This window comes from Sesamum indicum, linkage group LG4, assembly GCF_000512975.1.
Source record: "Sesamum indicum cultivar Zhongzhi No. 13 linkage group LG4, S_indicum_v1.0, whole genome shotgun sequence".
Classification (NCBI taxonomy): Eukaryota; Viridiplantae; Streptophyta; class Magnoliopsida; order Lamiales; family Pedaliaceae; genus Sesamum; species Sesamum indicum.
The window spans coordinates 3,095,442-3,118,952 of NC_026148.1; the positions used below are offsets into that span (position 1 = coordinate 3,095,442).

The following is a 23,511-nucleotide window of genomic DNA, read 5'->3' on the forward strand; positions in this document are numbered from 1 at the left end:
TGTGTTAGTTATCCGGATGAAGGAGAAATAGGTAATTTGGACCCACAAAGAAATTGTGGGCTTTAGATTTGGGCCGATACCCATATAAAATGTACATGGAAGGCCCAATACACGACACTATGTCCAGATGAATTTTCGTAACCTCATTTTGAATTTGCTAAACATTTTTCATTTGCACTATCATACCCTCTAAATTTAATTTGTGAAATTCTTTGGGGTGGGTAAAACTGTCATTAAATGGAGTGAAATTGCCTTTCTTTATTTCATAATCTATTCACAATATTTAGTTCATTTTTTATTGTAACTACAACACGCTGTTTCTACATGCATATAATAAATATTTTTTTATATTTTAAAATATATTATAAATAAGAATAAAATATATTAATTAAGCAGTTAAATTAATGTCCTCTCACGAGGCGCCTTCCACAAAGCGTACTGTGTGGCTAGTAGTCCGGTGACTACTTCCGCCAATCTCAACACACACTCCCGCTCGACACTAACGCAGCGAGCCGACAGGAATCACAATACGAAAGCAATAACGCAACGACATCAATTCGAACGCACAATTTCAGAAAGTAGATTGCATTAAACTGAAAAGTGCAAATATAATGATCAATGATGCTAGAGCAAGGGGATCGCCTTGAAGGAAACTCTAACACGTCACTAAGCCAAGCTTCTTATATTCATTCCCCCCTATAATAGGCTTAAAAAAATAAATCCTATTGAAAGTAGTAGATATTAAAATAGCTGAAAAACGCAGCTTAGGAGGCATACCGTCCCCTGAGCAATCTAAACAACAGAAAGCAAATAACAAAGCAGTAAAAGACCAACACCTAAGACTTTAAGACTACGAATGTTCAGCGTCGGTGAAGGTTGAGTGGTCGGCCATGTAGAACGGTTGAGTGGCAGAAATGCGCGTCAAGGATGTCGAGTGCGTGGGCGACCCTTGAAATTCTCCCCCACCTGAGATAGCGACATCCCCGGTGCTAGGGAAGTATGGTAAGCTTCAACAAGGGGTAGGAACGCCTTTAGGTTCGTTACTCGCTCCCAAGTGTTCTCCTCGCTGCTGCATCCCCTCCATTTCACCAAGTACTCTGTTTGGTCTCTCTTCGCGATACTCATCACTCGGTGATTCAAGATTGCTTCAGCCACCTTCTCCTTAGTCTTCGTCAATTCAAGCTGCGGGCGGCTGGGTTGATTGCGGGTGTCGTCCTCCTTATTTGCTGAATATTTTTTCAATTAGCTTACGTGGAAGACGTTGTGGATTTTTCACCAGGGCGGCAACTCCACCTTGTACGCCACCTTCCAATACGCCTAATGACAGGCAAAGGGCCAATATACTTCTGCATCAACCGAGGATCTCTCCCCACTGATGACTTTGATAATCTCGGATCCAGGACCTTCACCAGCACCAGGTCTCCCGCATTGAACTCGATGAAGCGGCGATTCTGATCTGCGTACTTCTTCATCCGCTTTTGAGCTTTCTCCAGGCAACTTCTAGCGATATCAACGTTCTGCTTCCACTCCTGAGAGAAACTCCGAGCAAGAGGAGATCTCACACTTTGCGGGGTATCAAGAGTGTGAGGAAGGAGCGGCTGTTGCCCAGTAACGATTTCAAAAGCACTCTTGGGAGGTTGAATAAGTCAATTGCCTTATCAGTTGAAAACTATTATCTATGGTACATCTTTTCTTTATAATATTGCAGATGAGATGGAGACGAATGCCAATTGGATATTAAATAAAACTGCAAGATAAAGAGAGTAATTATTTGAAAATGGAAACACAAACAAACAAACTCGGTCGGTACGAACGTGTCACTTTTAATTATACAGTTTTAAATTTAATTTATTTTATTAATGTCAAAATTTGTAGTAATGGATAGTCTGTAAATACCCTTATTAGCAATATCCAAAAACTTGAGGATGAAGAACACTCTTTTTTTTTTTTTGTTCATTTTAATATTTTCCACTAAATTAGTAAATACAAAATTGGGTGGAAAATTTCTAATGCTAAATGTGTACAAATATGTTTTTCATCATGGAAATGATGAACCCCTCATTCCCTTCCAACCCCTTTACCCCACTGTACATATATCTCTTCCTGTTGTACTAACCTTAATTAAGAAAAAAAATTAAAAAAAAAGGTAAATAAAAGGTCTTAAATAAAAATTAAAAAAAAGGATTATTTGGTAGTGATTAATTGGACATGACAGTCATGTCATTGTATCTAGGCCTTGTTCTGTCTGGTGAGAGGCCTTCATCCATGGATTTCCTCTTGTTACTACTGTTGTTATTGGACTGTGATGTTTGCTGTGGCTGTGACTGTGACTGTAATTGGGTTTCTGTTGATTCATTGTTGTCTTGCTTTTCCTGATTTTCAGGCTTTTGAATAATATCCTTGCATATGGATTTGGACTTCATAATATGGGGCCTAAGCTTGTTCACATCTGATAACCTCACTGGCTTCAGGATAAATTCCTCTGCTCCTTCTTCTAAGCACCTGCAAATATCATCAACCAATCATTACCATCCATCAATTCACCCTAATTTATCCCCCAAATTTTTTTTATGTAAGTCTATTTAAGCCGTTCTACAATGAGTTGAGTGCAGATGGCCATCCACATAAATAAAGGTAGATGATTTTCACTTTTCATTACCCAACTCATTAGGTTAAATCAAGAACAATCACAATCGTTCATGCATAGTGAACTCCACATGAGCGGTTGTGATTGTCTAGTAGACTGTTTTAAATTTTCACCACCCACCCCCTAATTGATTCGATCAAATTCGGAACACTGATTACTCATGTTCGATAAATCTACATGAATTTTTGCAACTGTTTTAAAATTTAAAATTAACTTCAAGTGAAACTGACTTAGCTACTCCGTTACGCATCTTGATCCAATGGCAACCATTGCATCCACTCCATCAAGAATTCAGTTGTTGATCACATAATATACCTAAACCATATCCTATTGTGTGAATGTAAGAAATCCATTATTTACCTGTTGATTCTTGAAGGGACATTCTCAGATGACATAATGACCACAGGTATGTTCCTCAAAAATGCAGATTCCTGTCAAACAAAAGCAAGCAAGCAAGCCCACATGTTTACTAATACTGTGGTTTTTAAGGTAGGTACACTGATAAATGATCATACATCATGCTTGCCAAATATTTATTACAATTTGCAAGTAGGTTGCTACTAGGGGAATATTTATCGAAATCAGTTTTGGCCGAACTAAATTGATTGCAAAGTAAGTATAATAAATTTGTTATATAATTGATTATTTTTTGAAACTGTACACCAATTATATAATAAGTGTATATTATATTTATCGTATAATTAATTAGTTCAAATTCGACTAAATCGGTGGGAATTAGAATTTTGAGTTGCTAGTAAGGAGAGAGAAGAATAGAATGAAGAAGCAAGTAGAATTAGTCAATGTCACATCAACATCTTATTACATAAATTAGGTAGGGGGAAAGATTTTCAAAGATTTTTGCAAAGATTCATGTTCATCTCAAGAAAAGGACCAAATCAACCTGACCTAACAGTTTAGGACACATCAAATACCAATGATGTAATTTTGATATAAACATAGATTGCAGGGACAGAAATGAAAAGATGAGAATACCTTCATTTTCTTGAGCAAATCATAGCCTGTCATCCCAGGCATACAGTAGTCTGTAATAACAAGATTCACTTCCACCTCCTGTAATAAATAACCAGTTAGAAAAGAAAACAAACAGAATGACAACCTAAATAATGTAAAAAAAGAAAGAAGGAATGAAAACATTTTTTACCTGATGATTCTTGGGAGAAACAAAGGCTTCATTTGAGTTGTTTCTCTCATCATCATCAACATCAACATCAACATCATCATCATCATCATGCCAACCAAGAAATTCCAAAGCTTTGCTACCAGAATCAACGGTGGTGACTGCAACAACAAATTCAAGATATTAATCTCAAAAAAAGAAAATGGAAAAACCATTCTTGGAATTGTTTCAGCCAATGAAAGCAAGCACCTTGGAAAGAAGAGGTCTTGAGAAGCCTCTCAATCAGCTTTCTGTCAATCAAGCTATCATCAACGGCTAGAACATGAAACTGAGCATCTGCTGCTGCCATCCCCATTGCACTAGAGAAAAAGGAACGAAGCAGAAGGATTGATGATGGGAGGCAGAAAGAAAAGTATGGTGAAAGGAAAAAAGCTTGCGTCTTTTTCTATAGAAGGGGGGGGGGGTAGGGATCTTGTGTGTGTTGTCTAACAGTTGAGGAGGGAAGAGAGAAATGGAGATGGGGTATGTATTCAAGTCAGTCCCACAAGGCACAAAGCAAGATCCGACCAGATTTTCATCCAGAGATTTCTCAAAATTTTCCAACTTGCACTTCTATTACAAGGCAAGCAATATAAGTAGTATAAAAATGTCGTATTGTACTATACAGCAGCAAAGAATAAACAATAGTGGAAAATCATAAGTAGTGAACATGGGTTCATACTCTTAATTAAGTGGGAGGAGTTTATAGTAATTATATAAGAATTATAATACTTTTAACTATCATTTCTTGAAAATTATTTTCTTTTATAAGTAATTCTTTATTCATGCATATTTAAGGTCTATTCATTTTCTTAAGTTTGATTAATTAATAATTTTATTATTTTTTAAATAAATATAATAAGTATTGAAATTATGCATACGTATTAGATGTACTTCAATCATTTATATATATGTGTGACGTGGCATGCAATTAGATCGGTGCTTTATTGCGTGAGATATTGTCAATTTTGACATCGTATGAGTCTCACGATTTTGTTTTGAAAATGCGATTCAATAGGGATAAGAGTTCTAGGGCTTATAAGCCGCTCAAACATCTCGTCTACAACCAATGTGAAAGGTTTGTTTGTATCATCAGGCCCAGGATCGATGAGGGGCTTATGGATAGGTGTATGGTATCGTTCCCATAGACATCGCCAAATAATTTAGCTTGCGACTCCACCGATGGTCCGTTGCATGAAGTATTATAATTTTGACTAGCTATGAGACTCATAATTTTTATCTCGAAAAATCATTCTATTATTAAAAAAAAAGTTTCGAATATTGTAAATTGCCTAATATGAAATTGCACGTGCAATGAATTAATTCTTGGTGGGATTTTGGGTTTTTTAGGTGTCAAGGGAGAAAATTGAAAAAAAGAAAAAGAAATGAAGAATTTTTTTTTTGGGGTGGGGGGTGGGGGTGCCCACCAAAATCCTCACAAGAGATACAGGTGATGTCAGGGTTGATACCTTTTTCCTAGTGTGAAATCATGTGCTCTTACCATATCTTGAGCAGGTGGGGAGAGGTGCAAAGAGAGGCCATTTTCTTTTGATTCCTTTTAAGATTTGTTTCCCATGCCCATTCAACTTCTGCCCCATCCCATCTCTTATTCCTTTGTTTCCTCCCACTAACCTATTTTCAATACTATTATACCTTAATTAATTTAAACTACCCACTTAAATATCATATCATGAGTGTGTTTGCAATTGCTTAAATAAATAGTTTTCTAATGTTGAAAAATATTATTTGATAAGAAAAATAAAATACTTTTAAAATTAAACGTCAGGACCAACTGTTAGAATGCTTCCGCGTTTCCAACTACTTTGATCTTTTTTTTTTAATAAAAAACAAATAAATTTAATATTATTTATTAAACAAATACCTTCTTGAATTTATACGGGTTTTGTCATTATTATTATTTTCTTTTGTATAAATCATTTATATTTTCTAGATATTATTTTATTTTTTATTATTTTTATAAATTCAACTTATCTTGTTAATTATTTGTTCCGAAATTCTCCTAAACACTCTCTCAATATATATTTTTTAAAATTTTAATATTTTTCTCATGAATTTCGAGAATTGGCCTTTTCCATGTATGAGGGCATGTTGATGTGCAATGATTTGTTTGTACTATGTAGGATGGGGATGAGATCTTTGCAAGAAAAAAAAATTTCTTGGAGAGGATCTCCAACTTTTTCTTTGATGGAGATTTGCAGCCAGCTTGATGTGGAAAATCTATGGGAATTCGCTTTTGAACTTTTGCTACTCGCTTATCAAACATTTTCCATGCATGATTTTTCGATACTATTGCAACGCGTCGTGCCATGACCTTTTACTAGTTCAAAATTAATGTTACACGACTATACTTTTATCCCCCAACAATATTATTTTTAAATGGGCTAACAATTTAATTTACCCAAATAGTTCCTAAGTTTGCTTTCAATAATACTTAGGTAATTTTCATATAATTTACGATTGTATTTGAATTGATGAACTTAGAGTTAGAGAATTTCATATTTAAATAATGAAGTAATCAAATTCGCTCGTATTGTTTCCGATACAATGCGCAATACAATGAGTACCTGTGGTGTGAGGTATTATTTGTTTTGATTTTTTCAATTTTATACTTCTATTTTGAAAATGAGTTTCCCTCAGAAGAGTGGCATCGATGCTTTTAAGTCTCAAAGTTCTTGTAACTGATATAAGACAAAACTAACATCATCAACCCCTAAACGTCAAGTGTGAAAGATGTCTCCTACAGACGGTTCCAAGAAAAGGCGTCTAATTATGCAGCGTATGGTGTCAATGGACAGTGTGGCTTGATGTACTACCCACTCTAATTTTCTTAGCCTCACCGTTTTGTTCTACAAGAGTGTCTCAGCAAGAAGAGGAAGACTTTGGCTTGTAAGCTTCACAACCTTGTTTATAACTAGCGTGAGACGTCGCTAACATCACAAGCTACTTGTCGACTGTTGGTACTTGTTTTTGCACAAGATCTAAAATTGGTAGGCTCAGCCCACAACCCCAACCCCCACATTTTGGATGCCCTCACCCGGTCCACCGTCCCGATCCAATTTCTACTTAACCCAAATTACCCTAATCATATTTTCACTTCTCTTCAGCCGCTCCCTCTCTCTGTCGTTTCTCCTCCCTCATCTATCTCTTTCTCTAGTTTTCGCCCATCCTATTTTTGATGCTCTCAAAAACCCCTCACCGTTACACCTCTTTCTCCCTCCGTCTTCAATGTTCTATCTATATATTAGTCCCCCATGGTTTTTGGTATAGAACAACCGAACTAAAAATAAAAAAAGAAATCTCCTTCCCTTTCTTCGATTGGGTTAAAAAGGGGTTCTTTGTAAACTATTTTTCTGTGTGGAAAACTTAAGTGGTTGAGAGTGGTCCTTTGTAGGTTGGTTCCTTTATGGTTGTGATTTGGGTCTAAGTGATCCAATAACAAACCTGTGTGGTTTGATTGTAGTCGGTTTTTTAGGTCCTTTGTGGACGAGTCCTTAGTGGGTTTGAGGAACCGGTGTGGTTGGGTCATCGATCTTGGTAGCAGTGGGCTTCTCATCGGATCTGACTCTCTGAGCCTTTTATTATGTTTTTGATTTACTGTTTATTATTACTTTGTCAGTTTTGTATCATTAATATTATTCTTGTAATATTTGTTGTTGTACTATTGGCCTGTATTAAGAGTTTTTGTAACCCACTAATTTTTCTGTAATAGTTTGATTAGAATTTGTTTTTGTCAGACTCACTGCGGGAATCAATTCCAAACATTGACTTTTGTTTTGAATTATATTTTAATTCATTTCAAACAAATTTCTCGTATCATATTTTTTTGTCTAAACACAATCCAAATAATTTATAAGAATTTTAAATAAAGTTAAAAGAATAGTACTCATACTATCTTAACATTTCAATTTATTTAGGATTTTACAATGATAATTATATGGTCAAAATTGCTGAGATTTTTGAATGATTCATGTTTGTTGAATAGGGTGCAGGACAAACATTGAGCACTAAGTTAAGTTCCATGACCATGATAATGTTCATCTTGACTATCTAGAAAATGTGATTTAGTACAATAACATGTGTACTAAAATCACTAAACGAATCTCCAATTTCCTTCACATTTCCACAGTTTGTACTACTGACTTGTTTGGATAAAAACATGACAAATTTTTCATCAAGTTTTTTTATTTATTTTTATTTAGAGGGCCCATGAAAAGCGCAATAATCACAAAAAATACAAAAGATTTTTCTAAAATTTGTTATAATTATTATAATCTCTCTTTGTTTGAAAAATTACAAACACGATTATCTAACAAATATCTTTTTACAGTTAGTTGTCGTGAGGGGATATTTGTTAGTTGATTATTAATTTTAGTGGGTTATTTGAAAATTTCTAAATAATGAGAAAGTATTTATAACTATCACAAATTTTTAAAAAAAATAATTATTGTAATTTGTCATTATAACTTTGATATATTATTAATATTGTCTAAAATTTATATACTTGAATAAATGAACTACTTTCTTACAAGAATTGAAGTAGCTCCAACAATGGCACGTGGTTGGTTGATGCAATTAATACAAATGTCTGAATGTTAATTAACCAAAAACATAGGATTGATTGAGATCAATCAGAGATAATCAGCTTTTGTTTTATATTTGATGACAAGAACATGGTGTTGTCCCACCATTGCTGCACACCTAACACCCATATACACACACACACAGTCATTTACTTCAATTATCAATCTAGAGAGCGACATTAAGAGTCGTGTGAGCGCTTGACACTATACATGTAAACATAGACTTCGTTACATACGAGGGTTTCTTGCCTAGAACATCTTATGCTGTCCTCGCGACACGTGGCTCACACATTTCCAACTACAAGTCATGAGGTCGCTGATAGCGAGGTCGCTAATATCACAGCGACAATTATCCTAGGTACGGGATAGATTCTCTATAACTGTCTTTTCTGTCTTTTTTGTAATAGAATTTTGTTAGATTAGTTGGGACGATTACGCCCATTGTGTATTTAATATCCTTGTACACCATCATTTTAGAGGATGAACATTTTTACAGAAATTAGAGAAGACCTTTTCTCTAGAATGGCTTTTCCCTTACATTTTTGTGCTTTTAATTACATGAAAATTAACGGAATATCATAAGTTATTGATAGAAAAAAAAATGTGAAGTTTATAAGTTCACTAAATTTTAGTTTTTTTTAAGAATATTGCCAAATCTTTCCCATTAATTTAAACAATCGACGTTACTAATATTTTACAAGTTTCATGATACTAATTTTTTCTTAATATTTCAAAAGTTTATGTTTATATTAAAACAACAAACTAACTAATAAGGAAACATGTGCACATGGGCTTGTGCTAAATTGAAGGAAATTTTTAATAAATAGAAGTAGATGAAATTTAATTCATTCGTACCATATATATTAAAACTTCAAGAGACCCGAAAATGTGCAGTGTCCCTTTTAGGACAATATTCCTCAACATCTTTAGGGCAATGCCACCAACGTAGTACGTACCATGAATACTACAAGTATATTAATTCTCAGTGGATCCCCCACCATACATATCTTTTCGAAAAATCATAATTTTATTTTTTTATATTGTATTTCATAAATTTTATTTTTTTTTAAATTTGAGTTCTTACGTGTATTTTTCATCCAATAATTAACAGAGACGTTAGCATAGAATGTAGCATGAAAAATCATAACAAATAATACTAAATTGAAAAACATCCTTATATATGGAACAAAAAATACAATTTATCCCATACCTTTCCCTTTAAATTTTTCATCATTGTTCTGATCCCACCGTACTTTTACCTAGGAGAAGCATAAAACCATGTAAATATATATATATATACACGCATATATACAAAATAGGTCAAATAAATTTAAATAATAATATATTCCGCTCGACTCAATTTTTTACATTTCTAGTATTGCATAACGTCATGTACAATTATTGTTGCTCCTATTTTTCCAATTTTATAATAAAAAAAATACAATTAAACCACATATATGTATATATGAATAGGAAAGAGCGAAAAAGATAATAAAAATCAACAGATTTAAAATAAAATAAAAAAGATGATATATCAACATTTTGCGTATAAACATGAGATACTGACGTTGTCATATTCATTTTTGCGAATTAAAAAAAATAAGAATTCATAATTAATCGATATATTAATTTTGGGTGGGTACGACATAATATAGATTATCAATGTTCATATTCTTGTGTGGATATTTATTTACCCATAAAAGTCACATCCGATACGTTATGTTTATAAAGAATATATAAATATTCTCTTTAATTAAGATAAGAATGTATTTTTAATTATTATAACAATAAATATTAATTATTTTTTAAATAAAATAGGTGTCCCTCAAGAATCAAAGTGCAAATCAAAAGGGAGAATAAAGAGGCAAAATCATCGTACAATTTGATACCTAAGGAAAATAAAAAGAAAAATAAAGTCAGAAAGAGGATGAGGTTTTGACTTTTTAGCCGTCGAATTGGGTGAAAGTCAGCCTCTATTTTATTCCTTTTTATTATTATTTTTGTAGTGCTTATTTTTTTCCCTTTTTTTTGGAGGATAATATATCTTTTGGTGATTTTGGGAGGAAAATATTATTATTCTACTTACCAAAATAGGGGAGAAAAAAAAGAAAAAATATAGGCATCATACTTTGTTTTGAGGACTATTCTGATAAAAATCTTAACAATTGATCCTTTTTTATATATATATATAGAAAATCTCTTTTTTAAACTATGGTTTATGATGAAAAATACAAATATTTTGGTATCCAACGTAACCTTCTGGTTATATTTGGATTGATGGATTTAAAATTTATAATTAGATTTAATTGGATATATAATTCTAAATTTGAACTCTTATTTGAATTGTGTTTTGTCGACTATTAAAAGATTTTAGTTTTTTTCGATTGAAGTCATTTGAAATTTTTTTTCATTTCACATTCATTAATCTAAACGACTTTGGATTGGATGGGTTGTTTATGCTCGAAATTCATATTTATACATCATTAACAAATATATATATATATATATAACCAACAACTATAAAGAAAGATGAGAATTAAATTCATAAAAATAAAATAAATACTCATACATTTTGCATAAGGCAAAAATGTAAAAGTACTCCTATAAGTACAGGGGTCGTAAAACTAGTCCTGTAAATATTGGACTGGTATTTTTTATTCTGTAAGTTTTAATTTACTTGCAATTTTAGTCCTTCCAACCGAAAATTGTCGGATTTCAGCAGGACAAATTGGGGCTTAGGGTTCCAACTGCCAACTGGGCTTGAATTAAATATGTGGCATCCTCAAATGATGCTAACATAAAAAAAAGGAAAAAATTAAAAAATATAAAGAACCCCAAATTGGTTGAGGAAAAATGAATGGAAATAAAAGTTGGTTGAGGAAAAATGATTGGTTGGCAAAGCCAAAGCTGTGGTCAGAAAATCGGTGCTGGGGTTGTTCGCCGAAGGAAGAAATTAAGGGATGAAATGTTAAGGTTTAAATGAGCGAAGGATAGAGAAGAAGAAGAAAAAAAAAAACCCATTTGAAGGAAACTGGTCTAAAAGTTCGCCACCAGTTGGCATTTGCCAGAGCAAGGAACAGGGAGGGAGAAGAGAGGTGAAAATAACGAACAAAGAGGTGGGGTGAAGTAGCTGGCTGTGGTCTCCGAGAATAGAGGTCGGGTTGCCGGCGATAGTGGCTAAGGTAGGGTTTACTTTTGTGGTTCTTTTTTTTATTTTTTTTATGTCAGCTATTATGATAATGCCGCGTATTTAATTCGAGCCCAATTGGCTATCGAAATTCTAAACCTCAATTTCTCCTGCTAAAATCTAGCAATTTATAGTCAGAAGGACTAAAATTATTACTAAATTGAAATTTACATCATTAAAATTAGCAATCCAATACTTACGGAATTAATTTTGCCACCACTATACTTATAGGACTCATTTTACAATTTTGCCATTTGCATAATTAAAATTTGTGATTTTATATATATAGGATTATTTTGGATGTCAACTTGGACAAATAAATCAAGACCCGATGGATAATAATTTTCAACTGAGCTGTTGAACAGATTGCTTAATACTTAAAAGAAGTTACAGAAATTAATGAGATGCATCGGAGCTTCCACCATTTATATATAGAAAAAATAAATTAATTAATTAAATAGTTGAAGAGGATATGGTTTGTACAACAGATCTGCTTTTATTATATACAAATCAACTTTAGCAGATTTTGTATGTCCATAACTTGTCTCAATGGCGACAAACAAAACTTGGTCGCAAGACTATGCCCCAATACTAAATTATGTGTATAAATATATACATACACAACATGTATACACATACGTGCGTACATATACACACACTCATGTGTGTGTATTATATATAACGCATTCTTGACATGATTAATTGCTTGTACGTACCCTATTTATATTTTAGCTTGTTATGTGTTTTACGAAAATTAGATGCATGTATGTATTTATGTTAGTAATTATATCATGTACGTATATGTTTAATTAGTGGATGTACATGGTATAATAATAGGTTAAGACATTAATATAGGAAGGGACATAAATCCAATGATGCACTCCAAACTATACATTAAATGTATTTCAAAATAGAACAAAACGGTTTCCTCGAAAAGTTGCTTTTTTTTTTCTTATTTTATAGAAAGTGTAAATAAACAATATATTTTATCTTTTTCAAACCCATCTTTTCTAAGGAATCTTATGATAATTCAGTCAATTTCTTCATCAAATGGATTTAAGTCAATCTTATGCCTCTTTCACCACGCAAATGATACAAATTCTCCTTTTATTATTATTATTTTTTGTTAATACTCATTGTCTTTGAAAATATTATATGTATTGTATCTGATCATCACGTATTTATATGATTAAGAAGAAAAGAATTGAACTTAGTATCTGATGTGATTTGTGACTCAATCAATGTTTGTATTGTTGGAGATATTATTCATCTAGCTTCGTACGAGTTTAACGATTTTGTATTAAAAATGTGTCTAGCTAGAAGAGGAAGCATTGAGGTTTATAAATAACTCAACCTCCTCATTTGCAACCAACCCATTGTAAGACGCTCGTCTATATTCAAACTTCATGTCCTAAATGGGTCGAAAACTCACATTCCGATGAAGGATTTGGTCTTGAAAACAAAGGGATTCTTTCCTTTAGTTTGGAGTATAGAAATCAAGAATCTTGGCGGGTATTGTGGGTCAGGTCGGCATAACATGAGGAAAATGGCTAAGCCCCTCCTGGTGGGTTGACAGCATTCCTTCCTCCCTTCCTTCAATCCAACACCTAAATTAGTTTCATCTGTTTCTTTATCTTGATTTTACCAAATGTAACATGTATTACATTCTAGTCCCATGAATGTTGAAATTTAATTAAGGTTGTTCTTGCAACTTACTACAAGATTATTTCTTCTAACTCATCGATAATTAAGAGCCACAATTCTGATGGGATTGTAACTTTTTTACAATAAGGGTACTTTGATCGAAAACATATAGGAAAAATATAAAAACAAACACGGCAAATTTGTTGGTCAGTGGGTTCAAATTTTAGTTAAAACAAGTGTAATGAACTAAAATTCTAGAGCAATAAATGTATGACTGGTATTTATGAGTGATTTTTATAAATAATAATTAAAAAAAAAAGAACGAATTCATATAGTTCGTCTCGATCCATTTAAATAGACATGATAAATTAAAGGGGTTCTAGATAATTGGATCGACCAGAATGTGGGTCAAGTAGGACTTGAATTAAAATGCCCTAATGAAAATCCACAATTCTTATCTTCATCCTAAAACTGAAAAAAGAAAACATGCAATCTCTTGGCCAGCCACAAAATCTTATTGCCAGCCTTGTACCTAATGTTTTCTTGTTTTTTTGTCTGTATAAGTTATTATTTAACTGCATCATTAAGTGAACACCTAGAAAATCTTTGGAAATCTGAGTGCATGGGCCAAAACAAATGTTGGTTTGTTGGGCATTCTTCGTTTCTTATTAATTAATTAATTAATTTGGTGGACAAGAACAGTTTGGTGTTGGACGTGTCCTACTCCACTATGTGTATTAGGACATAGTGCCCTTATGAAGGGATGTTGGGGCAGATGGGGTTGTCCCATTAGGACACACTTATTCCCTCTCTTTTTCTTTGTGTTCGTGTGTTTGGATAGGTTTTGAGCAAAATTTAATGCCTATGATGAGGAGGGGTTTCATTTAAAATAGGTTGTGGGTTTTCTTTCTACGCCGGATACTATAATTTATTTTCATTAGTTCAATAGTTGCCGCATATTTTTACTTTTTTGGAAGAGAGAGAACAAAGGGAGAAATGTAGGTAATTTTATCTGATATTACAAATGAGCAAATTATTATTTTATGAAAAAAAGTAGCAATTTACCTTCCTGTCTAAGGAGGAAAATTACTTTATTTTTAAAAAATACATGGAGTAAATTGCTATTTTTTTCAAAATGGGATAATTTGTTCATTTACAATATCGTAGGAAAGAAAGCTGGAGAGAAATTAGTTAGTTTTTATTTTATATTTGTTTCATTGAAATTCAAAGTCTACCGTAAATAAGACATATGGCGGCTCATACCCTTTTGATTCTTCAGTATGCGATCATTATTTCATTCAATATATTCAAATTAAAAAATTAATTTAATACATCAGTAATTTAAATTAAAAAATACACAAACAAAATAAAAAAAAATTACTATAAAAGTATACTCATGACTTAAAAAACCGATTTGTATATTTGGGCTTAATTATACTATTTGGGTCGATCCAAAAACCAGTCTTAACTGAATCAAATTGGGCTAGCAATGGACGGACCTCCATATTGCCTAGCCTAATCTGATCACCTTTTATGTAAACAATTATAAGGGGTCCTTTTATATGAATTGACTCCCCAAAATATAAATAATACTAGTCGTTCTGGTACGTTGTTCTATTTATACATAACAAATAATTTTTTATATTTTAAAATATATTATAAATAAAAGTAAAGTATATAAATCAACAAATCATATTTTAAAAAATAAACAGAAAAAAATCAACTTAAGGTATTATCGATAGAACAAAAGAATTAGTATAATGGCGTTAAGATAATGTGGAATTACTTTGATAACTATCCGTTATGGCATGTTGTCTTTATGTACAAAAAATAAATTTTTAAGATTTAAATATATTATACATAAAAATAAAATATATAAACCAACATATTATATTTTAAAAAATAAATAAAAAAATTAATAAAATAGATGTATGGATATATAGATTAGAAGAAGAGTTTGAGTGGGGGTGGTTAAAAGTTACATAGAGATGATTTTGGTAATTTAAAAAATTAGTGTTGCAGTGAAAAATTGGAGTGCTCAAGACTTTTGGTGCAAACGTGCAATATCTATATTTGTTTCATTAATTCTCAAGGTTGAGGTAAATTGCAGTAAAAACATTGTAATTATCGTTTCTGAATCCAAACCCCATGAACTCCAAGCTTATCCTCACTGTAATCGCCCTTCCCTTGCTCGCCGTGGCGATTGCCTTGGCCACCACCGGCGTCTTCACTCCTCCGCCAATACGGGGGTCGTTCGACGTCCTCCCCGGTGCCGAGAGGATCCATCTCTCTAGAGCTGTTGGGCCGGAGAGCTTGGTCTTTGATCCCAGCGGCGGAGGCCCGTACACGGGCGTCGCTGATGGCCGAGTCCTTAAGTGGAACGGCGTTGATTGGGTGGAATTCGCCGTTACCTCGTCACAGAGGTAATTAAGCCTCTGCTCAGCGTGATTCCTCTGTTCAGTGAGAAATTTTTGTTGTTGTTGAATTGTGTGGTTTGAGATGTTTTTCTGTAATTTTTAAGTCGAGTCTGAGTTTTTTACTGAATGTTATGAATCTCTTCAATAGTGGTTAAAGCTTATTATTCAACTGAATTCATGCCAGAGCAAGTTACACTTTGAATTGGCGCTAAGTTTCCTTCTTGCTTAATTTTAATCTGGAGAGAGAGAGAGAGAAAGAGAGAGAGACTTTAGGGTTTAAAACAACATTATTGAAGTTATGAATTGCTCTGAAGATAGACTGTGGCGGTCTAGAATAGCAAATGGTAAGTGTGGTTTTGTAGTTGAGCTGACAAAATGCTTGGTTTCAGATCATTTTTATTTTTTGGATGCTCTGGAGGCTAAATATGCTACTAACACTTCTATTAGTAGATTTTCATTTGATAGAATAAATTTTGATTCTTGTGCTGAAGAGAAAAATGTTCTCACCCATTCAACCCGGCAATGGAGCACATATGTGGAAGGCCTCTGGGACTGCGGTTTCATCCGAAAACTGAAGATCTCTACATTGCTGATGCCTACTTAGGCCTCCAAGTAGTCGGGCCAGGAGGAGGAATGGGTTCGCAGCTAGTAACAGAAGTAGAGGGGCAGCCTTTACGATTCACTAACGACATGGACATTGATGAAGAGGAAGATGTGATTTACTTCACAGACTCTAGCACAGTGTTTCACAGAAGGTATTTGGATTTCATATTCTGAAGTCTCTGCTTCTCGGTACCATCCATCTTCTTCTTATTGTTATGATTATGAACGCTTATGCATTGACTCAAAAATTGGCCTTTCCTTTCAAAAACATTGGACAATATATAGGTGGCTTGGAGTGGGGGCAATATCTATTGTGCCGGATAATGACATGGGTAGATCAATGTTCACATTTTCTGGTGTAGTTTACCCTGGAGAATCGTACTAGATATTACCTCAGAGTATGTTTAGCAGCATCCTCTTTGAGCCAAATGAAGTACAAACCTCAGCCCAAGCCATCTTGGTTTGGGCATGGGTTAATGTTTCTGATTATAGTGCTGCATCAGTTCAGTGGGAACATGTTATTGATTGGGTATGAGGGTTAAGCTGGTGGAAGCAAAATGTAACCCGTTTGACCCTTTGTGATTTTAAATTGGAGATGTTCCTTGTTAGTGGAATAGAGAAAAGAAACCATATCGGAGATACTTTTTAGAATTGGCTTTTTTGTGATTTTTGTGATCTTCATCGCACATATGTTTGCCTGAACTAAAGATATGAAGTTTTACAGACCCGAATTACTGTCTATTTTAAAGAACTCTGCTTCAGCTTAAACAATTACCAAACTGACTCGGCCAAAATATATTGACTCCAACTTGTGTGTTCAATCTAAGGGAATTCATGTCGTCAGTTTTAACCATGGACATGACGGGCAAGCTGATGAAGTATGATATTCCAAAGAAAGAAGTGACAGTTTTGCTGCGAGGCCTTGCTTTTGCAAATGGTGTGTCCCTCAGTAAAGATCGTTCATTTGTGTTAGTAGCTGAAACCACGAGATGTAGAATAGTGAGGTTTTGGCTTCAAGGCCCTAATGCCGGAAAACATGATATCTTTGCTGAGTTACCAGGCTTTCCAGACAACATCAGAAGAAATTCTGAAGGGGAGTTTTGGGTCGCTCTTCACTCAAAGACGGGAGTCCTTACAAAATGGGCGACTTCTTACTCGTGGTTCGGACGTTCACTGTTAAAGCTTCCTCTCACCTTCAAGCAACTGCATTACTTGTTAGTGGGAGGGAAGCCTCATGCAACGGCAGTAAAGCTAAGCAATGAAGGAAAAATTTTGCAGGTCTTAGAAGACGTTGAAGGGAAGACCTTGAAGTTTATCAGTGAAGTGGAGGAGAGACATGGGAAGCTGTGGATTGCTTCCGTACTCATGCCTTACATAGGAATTTATACTGTGTAATAACAAACTACCCATTTATATGGATGATACCAATCTCTTTTCACCTAATGTATCATTATGGTTCATATTGACACGACGGGTATCCGTCCCTCTTTTATGGAAATCTGCTGATCTGAGCTATACGTATAAAAGGTGCTATATAAATTTAAAGTGATCCAACCAGAAACCTTTGCTGAATGTAATTCTCTGGAATCATGCAGTTGATCTGGGTTATGGCTCGGTAGAGTTCATATGAGTCTCTCAACCTGATCTGCGCCGGCATATGCTTTCGCTTTTGTTGAGAACTAAAGCTTCGAAATCCTGAAACAGAGTTTGTTTGAACAACGGCAGAGCCTTGAAACAGAGTCCAACTGTTGCCTGGACCATGCTGTGTTTGAACAGCTGCAGAGCCCACCAAACATGGGCGGATGATGTGGTGCTATTAAGGTACACATTTATTCTGCATCAAAATCATCTTTTTTTTGTGTGTGTGTTTTGGGACCATTTTATAATTTTCTACACTGTCTTCTTTCTTACTGATAATTTTTAAACAAACGACAAGATTTAGGTTGCTGCAAAAACGTCTGTCAGATTCCTTTCACACACTGCAGTATGATTTTTCTCGAAAACCACCACCAGATACTTGGGCGGATATAGTGACTCGCCACCAAATGCTCTGGCTCAAACTGTCTCTTTTGTCTTGATTATCTTTTTCACAAACTTTCTTTTTATTCACGAGGAAGGGAAAAAATATACTAATATGTGAGTGAGTTATATATATGTATAACAATTTACAATAATGATCAATTGATACTGAAATAAATAATTATTACTAAAATAGATAAATACTTACATATTTAATAAAATTCAAACCTATAATATGCGCATAATTATGCAGCCTCATTGTCTCGTCATTTACGTTAGATCTCGTTGGCAAATTTTTTAACGATGTTATACTTGATTTAAGTTAGCAAATAACAATGACTGATTCAATTGCATGTGCCCCACTAATTGATATTAATTAACACATATAGCCTTGCCAACTTCAAGGGAAAAGCACATACTATATGCCCATACAATCCACCTTCCGTTGTGGGAAAGATGCCATACATAAATCTCTAGCAGTGTAGCCCATTTTCCAAGCTTTCACTTCATTATCCTTTTGTGGGGTTTTCAAGAACCTACTCCATACCTTCATGATCACCAATATCCCTCTTGGATTCAAGGCCAAAGCAATGACCACAAGGCTCCCTTCAATTGCATTGGGGGTTGTTTCACTGGCTGTCGTATTTGTCTACTTTGATAATAGTTCTGTTGAAATTTTCAGCATTCCTCGATTCAAGAATGATTCTTCAACATTGACCGATGAAATTCAAGAATCTACATTGATACCATTGCCCGGTGGTGCTATAGGGCCGGAGAGCTTCTCTTTTGATGGGAACGGTGACGGGCCCTACACCGGGGTATCCGATGGGAGGATAATCCGATGGCGGGCGAACGAAAGCCAGTGGGTTGATTTCGCCGTGACGTCTCCTATGAGGTGATTTCTTTTCTTTTCTTATGGGCAACATAAGCTTGAGTCGCTCACATCCATATGCATTTGCTTGCACGACGAATTTGCATATCGCGTTCAAATGTAGTTATAAAAAACATAGTTTTCATGGTTCAACCATAAAATCATGCCCAATATGTATTTTTCTGCACACATCGTATGTGATTAGGTTCGTGTCAAGTATTGTTGTAATTGTCATGTGATCTGTTATTTTTCCTATAATTCATTTACCCCTAATATTTTTTGGATTTGGGACAATTTTATTTACATGTTAGATTTGATCGGTCTCGCTTTCATGGCAATTAATAGGAGTTTAATTTCAGATAAATAATAATGAATTTTTATATAACTTTTTTATCTATAATTTCAAACCCATTAAAATTTTTCTTTTCTGGGTTGATCATTGATAATGAATCTTCAAACCAACCAGTCTTCGGTGTTTGATGGGGATTCAGGCAAGATTCTAGTTTCCTTGACAAGATTTAAATTAAGGATATAAATAATAATAAAAAGAACATAATAACTTAGTAGCATGGGTGTGTTGAATATATGTAGCTTTATTAATTTGGCATGCTAAAGGAGGCTACTCCAATGTTCACCTAATTCATAATTATCATATCTTCTTTTGCCAGATTTCCTCCCGCTTCTAGCTACTATCAGAACTATTACTTTTTCTAAAAAATAATAATAAGAATAATAATTAGGATTAATTATACTTAAACATCCTCTAAAAACATTAAGTTACATTTGCTCCCAAAAAAATTAAAAATTATACTTATACTTGGTTTGAAAATTTTTCATTTTTACTTGATCATTTTTCGTTAGGGATTGAACGGAAAATGCTGACATCAACAAAAACAAGTACATAAATTTTCAGTTTTGTCTCTCATTTAATATTTTTATGTATATTTTCGTATTTATAAGAAGATAAATGTAATATATACATATATATGAAGTGAGATTAATATTATTATATTTTTTTTTCCTTATAAGTATAAAATGATTACAAGAAAATATCAAATGAGGGATAAAATTTGAAAATTTTATATAAGTTTTTTGGCTAAAGTCATCATACCTCATCCAAATTATAACAAAAGAAAATCAAGCGTAATAATAAAATTTCAGAAGAGGTGTAAGATATTTTAAAACATTTTTGGGAGAAAGCGTAATTTCATATTTTTAGAGATGATTTAAATACAATTAAATCTAGTAATTATATAGTAGTATAATCTTTAGAATTTTATAAAAATTGCAAAGTATAAGTATTCTTGCCTCTCTTTGATATAATAGATTACGGCTCAAAAAAACATAGCATTGATTCTAGCTATTACAATTGACTATAATTAATTAATATTTATTATAATTTTAAACATAAATAAAGTATTTATCATAATTATTAGCTACGGCTACTATATTGACCTCAGAACAATAAATAATTGTTCGAATAATTAGTATTCACGCTATACAAAGTAGCAAGAAACCATGTGGTCTAGAAAGGAAATAAGAAGGTGGCCACGCATTTTTTTGGACAACGAGAAACTATACTAATTTGTTGTAGTTTCATTTGTCATCTTGTTGCAAATGTAAATAATAATAAACCAAATACTTATCAGATATAAAATATGAGGTTGTAGTGAGAAGGCTTACCTACACAAAAAGACAACATGAGTAAATAAGAGGACCAAGACAATGGGAAATTTATGTCCAACCAACATTTTGTTATTTTCAATAATTTGGATTTTAAGACAATATCAAGCTTTTAAGACATTATTGTTATGTAAGATGCGGTTCGTTCTGATAAGAATTTTGTAATTTTATCTCTATATATACATAAAGAAATTAAAGGACCATTTTAAGCTTATAATTAAGTTGCTTAAATCGATCGTCTTCATTATTTTGGAAATTTTGATTAAAACAATGTAGATAATGTAAACGTATTTTTATTAATTATGCTAATACTTGATTTATTTATTTATTTATTTTTGTATTTTGAAATAAATAGAGATGGTTGTGAGGGTCCTCATGACCACTCCCAGAAGGAGCACATTTGTGGGAGGCCATTGGGCCTGCGTTTCAATGAGAAGACGGGAGATCTCTACATTACGGACGCATATATGGGCCTTCTCGTTGTGGGCCCAAATGGTGGGCTGGCCAGCCCACTGGCCCAACAACTGGATGGACTTGCCTTCGGGTTCACCAACTCTTTGGACATTGATCACAACACTGGGGTTGTGTATTTCACGGACAGCAGTACCAGGTTTCCAAGGAGGTAAGATTACTATGGTGTTCACGCTTAAATTAAAATTATTTTAAATACATTTATATATAAATAGAATAGAATATATATAATTATAATCAAAAACATTTTTTTTTAAATTCGTGCTTTTCAGTATCTTATGAAAATGAATCGAAATTTTTGTATAATTTACTAAATCCAATCAAATCTCAATTCGGTATTTGATGCGCCATTTTGACACTGAAGTTTCAGTTCAGTTCGATTTGATATGGTTTCATCAAATGAACATTCCTAAGATTACAACTCCTAATAATTGTTTTTAAATCTCATCAAGATAGATAATTACACTAATTTAGTTTTTTTCAAAAAGAAAAAAAAAAGAAGAAAGCCAAAATCATTAGATGGTATATTGGCCCTAAGTTTATTAAAATATATATAAACCAAAGTCTATTTAAACTCTAAAATTATATGTGTCACTGACTGTTTTTAGTTATACGTAATTTTTCTGTCGCTAATTTATGGTGGTGTCGATGTTTACAAAACAATTATCTTTAATAAGACTATAAAACTCATTATTCTGATGAAATAATTTTTTTCCATTTAATATATAATAAATGATAATATTTAAATTTCTTGTGATCTTTGTTCTTATGTAGGTTTTCTTTATTATAATTTCATTATTTATCTATTTATATATATAAAAATAGAGGATCCCATATTACGTACCAAATGAAAAAACAAAAAAGAACAAGTTTAAAACTAAAAACCATATAAAACAAAAGATATTCGGAGAGAGAAAGAAAGAGATAAGATAAAGAGAAGGGAGAAGCGATTGAGTTCCAAATAATGGTCCCCCAAACACGCCATATCCTTTGTCAGAACAACTAAACTCTATCTTCCTACATTGTACATACTGTCCTCCTTGCTTGCTTCAAGAATCATCAACTAGTCATCCTATCCTATTCTTACCATCATTTCCATTTCTTTTCATCCAAATCCAATCTATTGGGAACATAAATGTTATATGGTTAAATGCAATTTATTCCGTATGATATATGAAATGAACAAATATTCTTTGTAAAAAATAAATTATCCTCTATCAGTGGTTTGGATAAGAGGGTAATTTGGCTTTATCTGTAGAATTTTTATGGCTTTTAAAATTTTTCTATGGCTTGAAAAATTATATCTAGATCCTTGAGTTTGCTTCTATATGTCAAATAAGTCTCTTTGTTAGTCAAAATATTCATCAAATTTGATGATATTTGACAGAAAACTCGGATAAATATTTATAGTTATCCACGATTGACTTATTACTGACATAATGTAGGTCAATAGAACTTTTTATGACCAAATTACTTTTATACATTTTCATACGTTAATGCATATGAGGATGTATTTCTTCACCGTAAAAAGGGTATTTTAGTCATAAAAGATTTGTTTAACTTATAATAAGTTACTCGAGGATAGATGTCAATTTTTATTCTTTTTTTTTTAATATTAACAAATTTAATGAATTTTAACTAATGAATGTACTTTATTTTATAAAAACACGGGATAATTTGTGTTTTTTTTTTTTTTTTGTTTTAGGCTCATTTAAGGTGAGAATTTCTTACACGTACAGGAATTATGTTTCGGTGATTATTAGCGGTGACGATACGGGAAGGCTGATGAAATTCGATCCCAGAACCAAGAAAACGACTCTTCTCCTAAACAATCTCAAGTTTCCAAACGGGGTAGCGCTAAGCAAAAATGGGGATTTTTTATTGTTTGTGGAGACCACAACTTGCAGATTGTTTAAGTTTTGGCTTAAGCCACCAAAGGCTGGGAATGTCGAGGTCTTAGCCCAGCTTCCTGGATTCCCGGATAACGTAAAACGGAACAGCATCGGAGAATTTTGGGTGGGAATCAATTCCAAGAGGGGAAAACTCCTGGAATGGATTGTATCGAATTCTTGGATTGGGAATGGTTTGATTAGAGTGTCTCCGGTGGATGTTACGAAGGTTCATTCGTGTTTGGGTGGTTTGATTGGAGGGATGGGAATGGGAATTAGGTTAGATGGGGATGGGAATGTGG

The 23,511-nt window shown here is 33.3% G+C and overlaps 3 protein-coding genes across 3 annotated transcripts in view; 2 read left to right on the forward strand and 1 right to left on the reverse strand.

The window, feature by feature from the left end:
* On the reverse strand, positions 2,133–4,389 carry LOC105159893 (two-component response regulator ORR9). Its single transcript, XM_011077105.2, has 5 exons — positions 4,035–4,389; positions 3,810–3,946; positions 3,641–3,718; positions 3,008–3,078; positions 2,133–2,502 (listed from the first exon to the last, which is right to left on the reverse strand). The coding sequence occupies exons 1-5, from the start codon at positions 4,138–4,140 to the stop codon at positions 2,199–2,201; spliced, it is 696 nt and encodes a 231-aa protein (XP_011075407.1). The 5' UTR covers positions 4,141–4,389; the 3' UTR covers positions 2,133–2,198.
* Positions 15,261–17,821, forward strand: LOC105159894 (protein STRICTOSIDINE SYNTHASE-LIKE 10). Its single transcript, XM_011077106.2, has 3 exons — positions 15,261–15,679; positions 16,165–16,428; positions 17,104–17,821. The coding sequence occupies exons 1-3, from the start codon at positions 15,405–15,407 to the stop codon at positions 17,669–17,671; spliced, it is 1,107 nt and encodes a 368-aa protein (XP_011075408.1). The 5' UTR covers positions 15,261–15,404; the 3' UTR covers positions 17,672–17,821.
* Positions 17,953–23,511, forward strand: part of LOC105160052 (protein STRICTOSIDINE SYNTHASE-LIKE 2) — a 5,757-nt gene continuing 198 nt past the window's right edge. The window contains exons 1-4 of the mRNA XM_011077317.2: positions 17,953–18,097; positions 18,978–19,190; positions 21,205–21,471; positions 23,060–23,507. Of these exons, the coding sequence (XP_011075619.1) occupies positions 18,036–18,097; positions 18,978–19,190; positions 21,205–21,471; positions 23,060–23,507 (990 nt within the window). The 5' untranslated portion in view covers positions 17,953–18,035. The remainder of the gene's footprint in view (positions 18,098–18,977; positions 19,191–21,204; positions 21,472–23,059; positions 23,508–23,511) is intronic.